At 38.0% G+C, this 14,513-nt stretch overlaps 1 protein-coding gene across 1 annotated transcript in view; it reads right to left on the bottom strand.

Annotated features, from left to right (window-relative positions):
• Window positions 1–889: 889 nt before the first annotated feature.
• The window catches only part of ca15b (carbonic anhydrase XVb), a 28,280-nt gene continuing 14,656 nt past the window's right edge, over window positions 890–14,513 (bottom strand). Inside the window, exons 3-9 of the mRNA XM_057359283.1 lie at window positions 6,652–6,678; window positions 6,305–6,475; window positions 6,013–6,164; window positions 5,750–5,815; window positions 5,608–5,680; window positions 5,372–5,535; window positions 890–5,291 (exon numbers count right to left, since the gene is read on the bottom strand). Of these exons, the coding sequence (XP_057215266.1) occupies window positions 5,136–5,291; window positions 5,372–5,535; window positions 5,608–5,680; window positions 5,750–5,815; window positions 6,013–6,164; window positions 6,305–6,475; window positions 6,652–6,678 (809 nt within the window). The 3' untranslated portion in view covers window positions 890–5,135. The remainder of the gene's footprint in view (window positions 5,292–5,371; window positions 5,536–5,607; window positions 5,681–5,749; window positions 5,816–6,012; window positions 6,165–6,304; window positions 6,476–6,651; window positions 6,679–14,513) is intronic.

Genomic DNA, 14,513 nt, shown 5'->3' with positions numbered 1-14,513 from the left:
TCAGTAACTTGGTCGATGTCGATGCTCGCTGTTTTGTTCTTTTGTGGACTCTGAACTTGCCGGAAGAAGATGCTAGAGAAGACGCCAGAAATGCTTAGAAGGAAGTACGATGCTGCCAAACCGACCAATCACAGTGCTTGCGGTCCGCGTAGGGTCCGCGTTGAGTTGACGCGTTGTTACATTTTTGGAGAGGTGCACTTCAGGCTACGGCGTAGGGTACGCGGCTCTGTGTAGGCTACGGCGTAGGTCCTACGCAGAACCATAAATTGGCCTTAACTCATTCATGGCACACATTTTGATCACACAGAGACCATCTCAGTGACTTATGTCATATGTGCTTTTATAGAGGATTCGGTATGAAGAGGATGCATTAATTCATTGGAATGTACTTTGATTTCAGGAGAACAAATAGGACCCGAGTGGAATTTCGCCATTTCCCTGTGCATTTTTATTAAAACTGTACCGATTTCTTTACAGTGAATTAGATGCATCAAAATATATCTCATCCGTCCTTACATCAATAACATCAGCCACCGTATGTGTATTACATCAGAGCATAATTTTCTATGGACGATGAGAAATGACTTAATAAGGTGTATAAATAAAGTGCATGAATAAAGAAATGAATAAATACAGACATACATGCAGAAATGATGCGATAAAGGTAATAAACATTTCATTTTGACGTGCAGCCATTCCAACTGAAATCTGCTCAGAGCAGGGTTCGGACCGGCGATCAGTCTAATTTTGCACGAGAGTCTGACACCCTACAGGTATTCTATACACCATGACGTCTCATTCGCATAACTAGAGCACTCATCGCGAGTGAGAACATGAGATTTATTTTTTATAACTTCTGTTTTATTTCTGTTTTTTCATTCATTTAATGATTAATTTATTTGTTTATTGGTACATTTATAAATTTAAACTTCAAAAAGTCATTTTCAGGACATCAGTAAATCCACTGTATGCAGAGCGGAAAGTGTACCTCACTCTCAAATGCTTTCTGCCGCCATGTTGCTTTTTTTGGTGCCATTGCCATGGTGAATCGTAATATCGGAGCTCCATTGATGATGACTTTTTATAGTCGTGGTGCACGTGCTTAACCGAGGGTAAGCCTACCCAGAGTAAATTGAACTAACTCAAATCAGGGCTGCGTTCAGCCCCGACAAAACTTTGCAAAACGTTTTTTAAACGGAAACGGTGGTGCGGTTGAACACCCTGTTGTGATGACGCAAGAGTTGAACTAGCTGAGAAGGCCATTCTTTGTGTTCTTTTTGAAGAATTTTCGGAGCCTGATGAAATCGGTATAAATACGTGTTGAATACTGCAAAATACATCTCTTCTAATATCTTCAATTGTTGCGTATACCGAGCTGCAGCGGACACATAACGACTTTAGGTGGACCCATTGTGCGAGCTGTCTCTTTAATACCGCGTGGGTTATACACATGTTGCTGCTGATTGGGCTGACATTCTTGACACACCCACCAAACTCAAACCCTGTTGCACACCGTTGCAAACCGTTTCCAGGAAACGTGTCATTCAACCCGGAAACCGTAGCAAAACGTTGCACACCGGCTTGAGCTTGAACATGCCCCAGCTGTTCTGAAACCAAAAACTCAAAGTTTCTAATTTCTAAGTAAACCAACTCTGAGTTCAAGGTTTAACCTAGAGTTGGTTGAACCTCCTGATTGAAACAAGCCCCTGATCTAAACCAAGTTGGGTTTGTCTGGTTTGGTCTGCAACTCAGCAACTCAGTGTTTGTTCACCTCGCTTCGTGAGATAGGCCACATGACAAGTGGTGTGAGGTAAGTTTATAAAGAATCCGGGTTTATGAGGAACAGGTGCGGGTGTAATCAATATGGCTGATGAGGTGCAATGGATGATGGGTAATTTAGTCCGGTATGTAGGTTTAGACAATGAATGGTGACACACATAACATCAGAAACATCCTTTGTCTCTTTTTATTAAAATGCAATTACAGACCAGCTAATAATACCAGTGGAGCCCAACCGTAGGTTTTAATAAGTGCTGACAGTGACCATGAGTATCAAAATTGTTTATTGTATGAAATAAAAAAGTCCTTAAAATCAAACAATGAAATTGATTACTGCATAGGCACAACAAAATGCAGAATCATGAGGTGTTTGGTTTTAAAATGCCTCTAAATGTTTTTTAATGCACTCTGAAGGGCTCAGCATACTACATTCGAAATCGAAAAACGACCATCTGTGACCTGATTTCGAACAAAATCTGGTCCAAACTACAATTCGTTTCACTAGTTCGCATTAGCAAACCAAACACAGCTCTCCGGGAAAGTTTGTGTTGGCCGGTAAACACCCTCGAGCCACCATTGGTCCATGGCCATTACGTAGTAGGTGGGTGTGTTGTTTGTGTGGCCACGTGCGCAGAGGCTATTTGGATACGTCATGTAAACCCTGCCTCCAGAAACAAAGGGGTGTTGGATTGTTCAAAACACTAAATTCGTTTTACCCCCAAACGCAGAATGAAAGCGCAATTCGCATGGACTATGTCGAGCCCTTTATCATTCATACAGTGTTTTACAAAACACAATGTGGTCAGAACAAACAATGTTTGTCTACAACTGAACTTACAGATATTTGTCATGCAACCTGTCAAGTCTTGAAACCTACCTACCAAATGATGAATCTAAATGAAAAGACTTCAGGGTTTCACCTATGCGCTTTGCTATCCAAACTTTGGACTGTACTGTAATTTGGTTAGTTAACATATTTGCATTTAACAGTTGTCCTACAGTCTAAGAACCCCAGCTTTAATGCAAGTGTCTTTTTTGTGGTCAATAAAAACTTTGATGAAAGCTTAAATTTCCATGGAATTTTTATCATACTGATGAAAGCTTAAATTTCCATGGAATTTTTATCATACTGATAGGTCAGATGTCAATATCTGGTTAAAGACCCATGTGTGAAGTCTCTCTAAAAGCACTTTTAAAGGGGTACTCCACTCAAAAACTAAAATTCTGTCATTTATTCACCCTCAAATTGTTCCAAACCTGTACAGATTTCTTTGTTCTGTTGAACGCAAAAATAGATCTTTGTTTATGTTTCTGGTACATCATTGACTACCATAGCAGGAAAAATGATTGTACCTTTTTTGTCCTGTTAAACACAAAATTATATATTTTGAATAATTTAGGAAAGCAAACAGTTCTGGGGCACCTTTGACTATACCATTGTAATTTTTTCTAGTACAGTAGTCATTGAAATCCAAGAAATGCCACTTGCAAACATTATTCCAAATATATTTCTTTGTGTTCAAAAGAGCAGCATACTTCTAGGGTTTTATGTGACCACTGGCAATACTGTACCTTTTTTTTATTTGGAACGCTAAATTAATAGCTCTTGACAAATAGAACCTCTTTGTGCGCAAATTACCCATAGATTGAATAAAGCTTGAATAATCAATATTTTAAACATGCATCGTTCAAAAACAAAATAAATAGCCACAGATAAAATACAAAAAAATTCTACATGCACGTTAAACTATGATATAGCCATATGCATTAGATCATTGAGGTTCGAAGCAACATCCTGATGTTTACAGAAATATATAAAGTGAAGTGAAAGTGACCTATTAGTCAGATATGGTGACACATACCCGAAATGTGACCTCTGCATCATCCAGAGAGTAGTGAACACACGCACAGCAAGTGGTGAACACACGTACAGTGGCTCCACTGCAGCGCCTGGGGAGCAAGTAGGGGTAAGGTGCCTTGCTCAAGGGCACCTCATTCGTTACCCGCCGGCTCTGGGAATCGAACCTGCAACCTTCTGGTCACTAGTCCGACTCTCTAACCATTAGGCCACGACTTACGGTAAGTTTAACAGTGTTTCAATTACATAAACCACCCACTCAACTCTAACTACATTAAAAGTGCACTTAACCAGAATAATCATTAGGAGTCATTTATGACCTCTATAGACCATTTCAACAGACCACCTGACCCCCAGTTTGTGTTTGGCAAATGTCTAATAATATAACTATTTATATTTTATTTGTGTTAATATTAATTTGTATCGTTTTGTGGTGTAATAAATAAATGATTTGTTGAATTTTGTTGTATGTTCATTTTATTAGTGTGGTATGGTAGCTCCACAGTTCAGCAGAGAAAGCAGGTTCATCATATTATTTGGGCTGCTTCAAAAATTATTGGCTGTTATCTTCGCACTATTGATGAGATTTATGTCTCATGTTTGCAGAAAAAAGGTTTAACAATTTTGAAACATTCTTTACATCCAGCCAGACACCTCTTTACGCCTCTTCCTTCAGGCAGGCGCCTTAGAGCAATTAAAACCAAGTCTACACGCTTTCTGAACAGTACTTATTGTAGGATTGTTCATTCTCTTAACTCCTTGGGTATTTTTGCGTCTACATCTCACTCTTTATAATTGATGGGACAAATATCTACAGTTGGATGCATGTATGTGTATGTATTTATGTATGGATCCAAATGTTTGTTATTATTGTGTATGAGCGCACTAAGCAAATTCCAAACAACTAGATTTTTTGCAATAAATAAATAAACAATTTGTTGAATGAGTCCTGTATTTGGTCGCATTTAAAACCATATGGTAGACTTAGACTGGTATTGCAGTCTAAATTCAAAATATTGGAGAGACAAGTTTAGCAAAATCTTCTCAGTTTCTTTTGATTGTTATCAGAAATAATCTACAGGCACTGTATTGTTTGTGAATGTGTACCTGAAGTTAAGTTGGGGGTCACAAAAGTGTGCATGTGCAGTAACGTTTGTTTATGTTGTTTAGATGAAACGGTCTACAGATCCATTTGAGCTGACAGATATTGGGCTGAAACATTTTTAATAGCAATTTTTTCAGCAGCATTACACACTTAAAAACAACTCCAATAGACTAGCACGATACAGGTAAAATTTCAATCTACATAGAACATACTTGAGATGGATTTGTGCAAAGCCAATTCTCTATACAGTCAGTTAAAATTCAGCTTATAGGATTTTTTTATTAGAAAATGCAACGCAACGCACCACACCATACCATTTGTACATCAAAAGTATGCATCAGTTTCAACATCAAATGTTGAGATCGATACAGTGGTCTGCGAAAAAGAGGAGCCTCAAAAACAAGGGTTTGTTTCGGAAGATAAAATAGTACTAGTTACTTGTGATGCGACAATTCTGCCATTGATGGGCTGGATCCCCCTGAAAGTGTTGGTCATTAGGGGTGAGCTGGACACCTTGTTGATGTAGACAGTTGTACTGAACAGGTCAATCTAATAAATATTTTTATTAATGCATTAATTTACCCCTTTACACTTCGAAACCACATTATCAAAACTTCATTTACACTTACCAAATCTTGGCTGACTTTAATAGGGTCTTTAAAGATTGTCCACACCACACCTTCATTGCAGTTGGGTGTGGTCAAAGAACCAAGATAGCGGTAATATTTAGTTCGGTCAACTTCGGGGAGCAAATCGTCCATGGATATATATTGGGTGATGCACACTTTATCGCCTGAGAAGTAGGTGAACAGTAAATTAATTATTTTTATTTTTATTGCCATGTTGTCTGGGTTGGTCTTACTACCTGCATTGGCAATTTTTGCAAGATAAGATGTCAAGGTCTTCCAGCTCTTTGGCTTCCCAGTGTCATTAGTGGCCTGTGAATAGTTACACTTAAAACAGTGTAATTGAATTAGAGACTTTGTTAAGCAGTAAAGGCAACACACCTCAATAAAGAAACCAAGGGCAGCCAATACATTTGGATCATCTACTGCCTTGTTTACTATGTGCAACTGAATAGAGGACAAACAAATAAGCAAGCACATAAGCAGCAGTGATTAGAAACTGTAAAAACACGAAGATGTCTACACAATTGTAACGTAAATTTAATATCATAGTGGCAGTGTGGTTTAAGTTGTATTATATAGAAAAGTGTAACACTACTTTTACACAAAGAAAATTTTGTAAACCTTCTGTATGTTTTTCATACCTCCATGGGATATCTTTTGCCATCTACTGCATGTTCAGATCCAGGCATGGCACTGCCCATACCCCAGTGAAGATGAAACTGAGTACTGATAAACAATCCCGGCAGACCACCTCCTTCCATTTGCATTTTTTCTTGATCAAGTGCAATCTGAACTAAAGTAACAAAAACAAGATACCAATCCGAAGAAACATACAGAAAATGACGGCAGGAAAATTCAACTAACACAATAACAAAGACAGCAGGACATTTTGTGCAAATGCAAACATCAGACATGCAAAACTCAGTTACTTACTTGTATAGCCAATATTTTCAATTTCATAAAATGTTGTGTCGTCATCATAACCAGTAAATTTAAAGGACATTAGATTAGCATCAGGCAGGACATTAGCAGTTACAATGTCTATTGGAGACTGCCGAGTGCCATTGCAGTCTCTCTCTGCAATCGTGGGCCAAACAACGTCACCTGAAAAAAACCAAGCTGATCCAAATACCTGCAAACGTCTTTTACCAACAGCATTATACATTTAAAATTCTCCCTTAATAAAAAGGGTGGACTTAGGTCATAATTTTTTTTAATTGTAATACATAAAAATAATGCATGTTATAATATTAAATAACAGTCAGGAAGGATCTACTTACTACAATATGGCAAGTGATAGCACCAATCTGAGGGAAAAAGGATGACAACATTCAAGCATGTCAAAGCAAAATATTAAAGCAGCAATTGCAAAAAGTTGTGCAATTCAGTGACAACACTAGCAATCACGTGTCAATCAGCTTTACTTACACAAACAGGTTGGTACACTGTGCAACAACGGCAATAGAAAATTGCCAATGCAGGCTATGAATAAAACGTTAATCTTGGAGCACAAAGAAACATGCATGACTATGTTGTAAACAGACATATGACCACTATGTTGGGAATTTTTTTAATTAGGTCAACTTGAAGCTAAACATAAACTCCTTTACCATTTTAGGCATGTAAAACTGTAATGAAAACCTCTGATGTAGGACACTGATTTAAAGCTTCTGCCCAACTTGAAACCAGTTACTTTAAATTAAATTATTTAAAGATTTAAATTATACTAGACAAGGACTGCCAACTAGTCTAAACTGGTCCCTTCAGGGTATCATCTGATTAAAGCTAATTTGATTCAGGTGTTGCTGGTTGACAACAATAGTGATTCTATAGACTGCGCCCAAAAGCAGCCATGTAGATAGCCATTAAGGTTCTTCATAGATACCAATACATTTTTAAACAGGTTCTGTTGGTTTATAAAACATTACATAATCTATAACAGGAATGGGGAACTCCAGTCCTGAAGGGCTACTGTCCTGCTGAGTTTAGCTTAGGGCTGTGCCGATAAACGATATCATATCGAATCGCGATAAAATGTATTTCAAAAACGATGATAATTTATTGGCATTTTGACTCGATATGGATTAATTTTACAGTCTAACAGAAAGCAGAAATAAACGCAACAACGCGTCAGCGTGCAGCTTTTATCATGCGCGTCAAAGTACAAAGTCCATTTCATACTGCACTTGGCAAAGAAAACTCGACATGAGGAGGAAAACATTACTGGAAGCGGAAACGAAAGTGAAACTAACCTCGAGTTGTCATCACGCGGTTTATCAAGTGTCTTATTTTTTTTCGCAATCGCCGGTTAAACAAAACAAACTTGAGGCGCAATTGCAAGCGAGTTACTTCGAAACTCAAGCACAAAGGTTTTTATATCCATCGTTAACATATCTGCTAACATGAGCTGGTGCTTATGAAACAAACCAGCGATGCCCTGTACAGATCAGAGATGTAATGAAGTGAGTTTGTGTGCACATTAAAGTATTGAACCTTGTATGTAAGATGCTTGCATGATTAAAGAAATGTACTACAGTTTATGTGAGATGTCTTTTTGAAAGACTAAGGTTCACTGAATGCATTGAATGAATCCCACTACTCGAGCAAGACATTATTGCAGCGTTATGTATGTGCTCAGGTGCTGAGCCAATAGCGTTCGAATGTACGCAGTAACGGAGCCCTTTCATTGGTTGAATGTACTGAATGAACACTCCCTTTACTTAACGAGTCATTGAGTCAAAATGAGACTGAATGAACTGGTACATGTTGTTTATGGCCTAATATCCTCTGTGTTGCAACAGTGCATTAATTTAATTGAATTTTAACTGGATAAAGGTTAACTTTTGTTAATAAACTGTATTTAAAATAGATTCTTTTAATACAGTTTTTTAATTAAATATATATCGAAATAAATATCGTTATCGATCAATATAGAAAAAAACTATCTAGTTTACTTTTTTGCCATATCGCCCAGCCCTAGTTTAGCTCCAACCTTAATCAAACACAACTGAAAATCAAAAATCAAAGTCTTTCAAATTACAAGACCATTTCAAAATCAGTTTTTCTGGTTTCTGGTTTTTCAGGACATTCAAAGGTCAAAATAACAGAAAAGATGCTTGGATGAGATAAATTGTATTATAACTCTGACTGTATTCGTCTGAAAGAAGAAAGCCATATACACCTACACTGTAAAACTTTGCTAGTTTTGCAGCAGGTTTGCCAGTAACTTACTGTAGATTTAATTTACAATTTGTTTTAAACATAAACTTAGTTTAACTAGTTCTTATATTTTCTTTCATAAAACAAGACTAAATTTCTTGTTATTTCTTGCTATGTAAATGTAACGTAACTTAAGAAGTTTTAAATATTTTTACTAGAAAACCAGATAATGCTTATGGAAGAATGTCATTTTTTATAAATGTGTTGCTGTGCTAATGCCAGTAATGAGACCAGGCTCATTTTGAATCTCAAAACTCAGTGTTTAAAATTTAGGTTAAAGGGGTCATATGACACGGCTAAAACAAATATTATCGTTTGTTTTAGATGTAATGCAATGTGTGTACACGATTTAAGGTTCAAAAACGCTGTATTTTACACATACCGTGCATGTTTGTATCTCATCTTTGCCCCGCCATCTCTGAAACGCGAGGATTTTTTACAAAGCTCATGGCTCTGAAAAGCGAGGTGTGTTATGATTGGCCAGTTAACCAGTGAGTAGTGATTGGTCGAATACTGCAAGCGTGTGACAAAAATGTAATGCCTCTTACCATATTGTACTGACCGGAACGTCCACCTTCCTTGCATATACATTTGGGTGGTCTTAGTCAACTCATACCATGAACTAATGTAGATTTGTGGGGGTGTGGTTACACGAGGCTTTTCAGGCAGGTCTGGGTGAGCATTCGCTTTTAGATAAAATGCATCTTTTGTTCCGACACTTTAATTTTTGCAATTTTATGTGTCTGTGGACAACTTATAACACACCAAAGACACAGAACAACACGTATTCGTGCCATATGACCCCTTTAAAGTAAAGTTTAACTCAATTTGAAAAACAGTACTAATAGGAAAGTAATTAAATCTATAGTAAGTTACTGGCAGTGTAAGATATACTTCACTGCTATTATTTTTGGGTGAACTATCACTTTAAGGCATGTAGAAGTTATTATCACAGGAAAAAAAACTTTTACACGTGCTATTTCAATGCTTAAAGATGATTTTTAAGTGATAAAATTATCTAATGCAGTGGGACTTTAAGACTTTAACTGTGCTGTTTTGAGACTGAGACTTTTGTAAATTAACTAAAATGTTCTTTTAACATACTGTCTGTATTTAAAAATGTATTTATGAAAGATTACCATTTTGTAGAATATTCTTTAGCCCAGGCTCATTGTAAATACGTATCTCTGCCTACATTTCTGCACAACGTGAAATATGTAGCTCCAGGTACTAGGGTTGCACGGTGTACCGGTGCTACAGTAGCATCGCGATGCTAAAGCTTCTAAATACCCGCGATGCCTCACTATTTTTGAAACGGTAGTATCGTAGTACCGTAGGTAATGTTGCATATGCGCATTAATATTCATTTGAACACTTACATCTGCCTTTTTGTGGTGTTTATCTCCTAAATGAATGTGTGTTTTGAATGACTCGGACGAGAGAATGATTCAAATTAGCATGTGGACTCAGTGGAAAGTTGACGCCACCTACTGGCCGTTTTAGTTCTGCATTTAAAGTACGCCTAAAATTTCCCTTTATAAAGACTGCTGTATCAATGAAATTTGTCCCATATTTGAATTAGTTCCTACGTGAAAAATGATCTAGTGTACTTTAGTATTTACTACAGTAAACTAGTAAAAAAAAACACAGACACTAGTGTTTTTGAGTCTTACCATAGTAAATATTTAAGTATACTACAGTATTTGCAACAATTTATCCACATTTTTTCTCCGTTCTAATGTGTGTTATAAAAAGTCACCTAATCCCACTCCCACTCTAATCCTAAACCTATCCACTTCCCAACCATATAAAACACGGAACAAGCAAATACTGTACATGTAAACCACGGGTGTTTATTGCAAACACTGACCAACAATTGTATAAACACATTAAAAACAGGTCACGTTACATTTTGAATCTTCTAAAACCATACGATATCAATAGGCTTGTTCGACTTCATGCGGCGCCGCAAGAATCTGCGACAACAGCAATGCATTCTGGTTAGACAATTTGTCAGAATTTGATCGGCGCTGCAGCCGCCTTAAGATCACGTGTGCCATTAAAGTACCGCTCACAATGACGTCACTTAACTTCCGCCTTTTTGCAAAGCAGTGTATCATAACATCCGTCTTGCAACAAACAACAAGAAGAAGAACTTCCGTTTGCCGTCGCACTGGAATTTAACAACAGTGAGAAAAAAAACTGACATAACACGTATTTATTTACTTATACTAGCACCTTCACTAACACAAAAAGAAAACAAAACACTTATCTTCATAATCAAACAGGTACTGTTCAACCAGGGGCGTCACACCCGTGGGCAACCACACTTTTCCCGGTGAGAGGGTTCAACACCCGCATTTTTTCTGCAGTTTTTCCGCAGTTTTGCACAAACGCCTTACAGCAGTCGCTCCACCGTTTCTCTGGCCGCTCTGTGTCTGCGCTTGCTGCGGCTGTTTCCTCTCCCCTCCCTCTCAAACATGACACCGGCTTTGAGTGTACCAGCTGATGATTGGCTGTTCTGCCTTAAGTCCCGCCTCTCTTGGTGTGTTAGATTTATCGGTCAACTCGTGCTGAAGAGGTGGGAACTTATGGTTATTTACGTCTCGCTTTTCCAGGTACTTTGAATGTGTTTATGCTTTCGAGGTTTTTAAATAAGCTTGATATGTGTTTGGGAAGATGTTCTGTTTATATTTTGTTGACATGTCGAGTGTTTTCTGTATTATATTTCGTTTTTTAGACTAATGCTAATTGCTAATTGGGATATTGTTCAGCAGCTAGCTAAATTTGGTTATGTATGTGGCATGCAATGTATAAAGTAACTGTGATGACGAAGGCAGGGAATTGACGAGGAGGAGGGACAAATTGTCATTGTTAAGCAGTGTATTTATGGGTTTATTGCCAGTGCAATTGATTTTGATATTTTGAGCATTGTTTGTTGATTAGCTGAATACTTTTGTGGATACTTACCTGTTGTGTTTGATTGTACCTGTTGAGGCTAAAAAAGTGAGAAATGATGTCATTGTTTGCATACCTGTTGAAGAACTATGAAAGAAAAGTGTATACTATTTTAATGTTTAAAAACAGTAAATTGTTACATTATTTATACCACCAGAGAAAAAGCTTTGTGTGGGCGTTTTTTTTTATCTCCCCCTTTCAAGGCACAAGTAAGCAAAATTAAGCCGTCTCAGTCACAGTCCTGTCAGACCCATGTCACTATCAAGCTTACCACCGAGTGTGTTTTTATACTTTTCTAGTGTCACTCATTTAAATGGGAAGCTTTTTCATATCTTGTATGTTATACCTTTTGTACTCTTCTGTCATTGTATTCATCATTTTTATTGTTAACAAACAAACCACATCCATCCCCCGCACTTTTGAAAATCTTGCTACGCCCCTGTGTTCAACGAAGAATTTCAATTCAATTCAATTTTATTTATATAGCGCTTTTCACAATCTGCATTGTTCCAAAGCAGCTTTACAGGAGCAAATAAGAAAAACACAGAAAGGTAAAACACAGCACAGTGCATGATGTTTATAGACCAAGCAAGATCATTATAATAAATAATATCTAATAAATAAATAAATGCAGTCTCCCGTTGAGCAAGCCAACACTACACTGCTGTGGCGAGGAACCCAAACTCCAATGTTGAATAAATGGAGAAAAAAAAAACTCGGGAGAAACCAGGCTCAGCCGGGAGGGCCAGATCTCCTCTGAGGTGTCATAGCTGCACTTAGTGACCCCAACCAAGGCCACCGAGCAAACGTCCACGAAGAACAGGGAGAGCCCACGAGCCGTGACCCAGGAAGCCCCACCCACCGAAACCGTGCAGGTCCAACCCGGTCCCATTCCACGATCAACAACAGACAACAGAGGAACAACCAGGGAAAAATAGCAATGGCATAATTAACTTTATTCCTCTGTTGTCCGACATCGACCACAAAACAAGACCAAACCAGACCAGACCCACACAGTCCCAACAAATGAAACATCCCAAACCACAACCAACAAGCCTCCCCACTCCCTACAACACCCACCCAGCTACCTCCAATCAAAGTCACTGAGTGCAGCCATAACTTCAAACTGCTGTCGTGTGATGCAAGTTTAGCATTAAATACCAAGTATTGTAAATTTAGCATTAATGTGACAAGTAGTCCATCTTTGCTCTTGGTTGGGGGTGGAATTGTCTGAGCTGGGCCGGTCAGATGGTCGCTTTTCTCTTGGGTGGTGATGGAATTGCCTTGGATGGAGCTGGGATTGTCATTCAGTCCGCAGGCTCTCGCAGGAGGATGGCACGGGATGTTTCGATGTAGCTGGCTTAATCTCTAGTTGGGGATTGGCATATGACGTTCATTTGGGCCTGGCGGAATCTCTCCCTACCTCGGGATGGAGAATAATTAGCGTAGCTGCTGTTCATTAACTATGTATTAAGAGAATGCTTGGCTGAAAAGATGTGTCTTTAATCTAGATTTAAATAGGGAGAGTGTGTCTGACCCTCGAATAGTATCGGGAAGGCTATTCCAGAGTTTAGGTGCTACTTATGAGAAAGCTCTACCCCCTTTGGTGGATTTAGTTATTCTAGGTGTTATCAAAAATCTGGAGTTTTGAGATCTTAGAGAGCGTGATGGGTTGTAGTGTGGTAGAAGCTCTGTTATGTAGGTAGGGGCTAAACCGTTTAAGGCTTTATAAGTAATTAAAAGAACTTTAAAGTCAATACGATACTTAATGGGTAACCAGTGAAGGGTTGATAACATTGGGGTTATGTGATCGTATTTTCTGGACTTGGTTAGAACTCTGGCAGCTGCATTCTGAACTAACTGTAGTTTGTTTATTGATGATGCAGGACAACCACTAAGCAGTGCATTACAGTAGTCAAGTCCTGAGGTCACAAATGCATGAATAAGCTTCTCTGCATCAGCAACACATAAAATATTTCGCAATTTGACAACATTTCTAAGGTGGAAGAAGGCTGTTTTTGTGACATTTGAGATGTGATTTTTAAATGACAGGTTGCTGTCTAATATAACACCTAGGTTTTTAACTGTATTTGTTGGAGTAACGGTGCAGCCTTCAATTTATGAAGGTTATAATCCGAAATATTCTGCTCACGTGTCTTTGGTCCGATAAGTAATATATCTGTTTTATTAGAATTTAAAAGAAGGAAATTACAAGTCATTCAATTTTTTATATCTTCGATGCACTCTTCTAATTTGGATAGCTGGAAGGAATCATCTGGTCTTGATGAGATATACTGTATAGCTGAGTATCATCTGCATAACAGTGGAAGCTAATTCCATGTTTTCTAATAATGTTTCCAAGGGGTAGCATGTATATGGAGAATAGCAAGGGTCCTAAAACCGATCAATCAGGTAATCCATAATTTACTTGCGTTAGATTTGATGATTCCCCATTTAAATGGACAAATTGATGTCTGTCTGATAAGTAAGATCTGAACCATTGTAGTGCCTGTCCCTGAATACTGGTATAATTGTGTAAGCGATTTAGAAGTATTTTATGGTCTACAGTATCGAACACAGCACTAAGCAGGACTAGGAGTGAGATGTTACCTTTATCTGATGCTATAAGCAGGTCGTTTGTAATTTTAACGAGCGCAGTTTCAGTACTATGATGCGGTCTAAAGCCTGACTGGAATTTTTCGTGTATGTCATTATTTTGTAAGAAAGAGCACAACTGACTGGACAGTACTTTTTCTAGTATTTTAGACAGGAAAGGGAAATTTGAAATCGGTCTATAGTTTCCCAGTTCATTGGGGTTTAAATTTGGTTTCTTGATAGGAGGTTTAATGACGGCCAGCTTAAAGGGTCCCGGGACATGGCCTAGATTAATTGACGAGTTGATAATGTTATAAATGGGCTCAATTGCAACGGGTAATAACTCTTTTAATAATTTAGTTGGTATGGG

Source organism: Triplophysa rosa, linkage group LG18, assembly GCF_024868665.1.
Source record: "Triplophysa rosa linkage group LG18, Trosa_1v2, whole genome shotgun sequence".
Lineage (NCBI taxonomy): Eukaryota > Metazoa > Chordata > Actinopteri > Cypriniformes > Nemacheilidae > Triplophysa > Triplophysa rosa.
The sequence above is the reverse complement of the archived record's forward strand: the minus strand, read 5'-3'. Positions and strand labels throughout refer to the sequence as shown.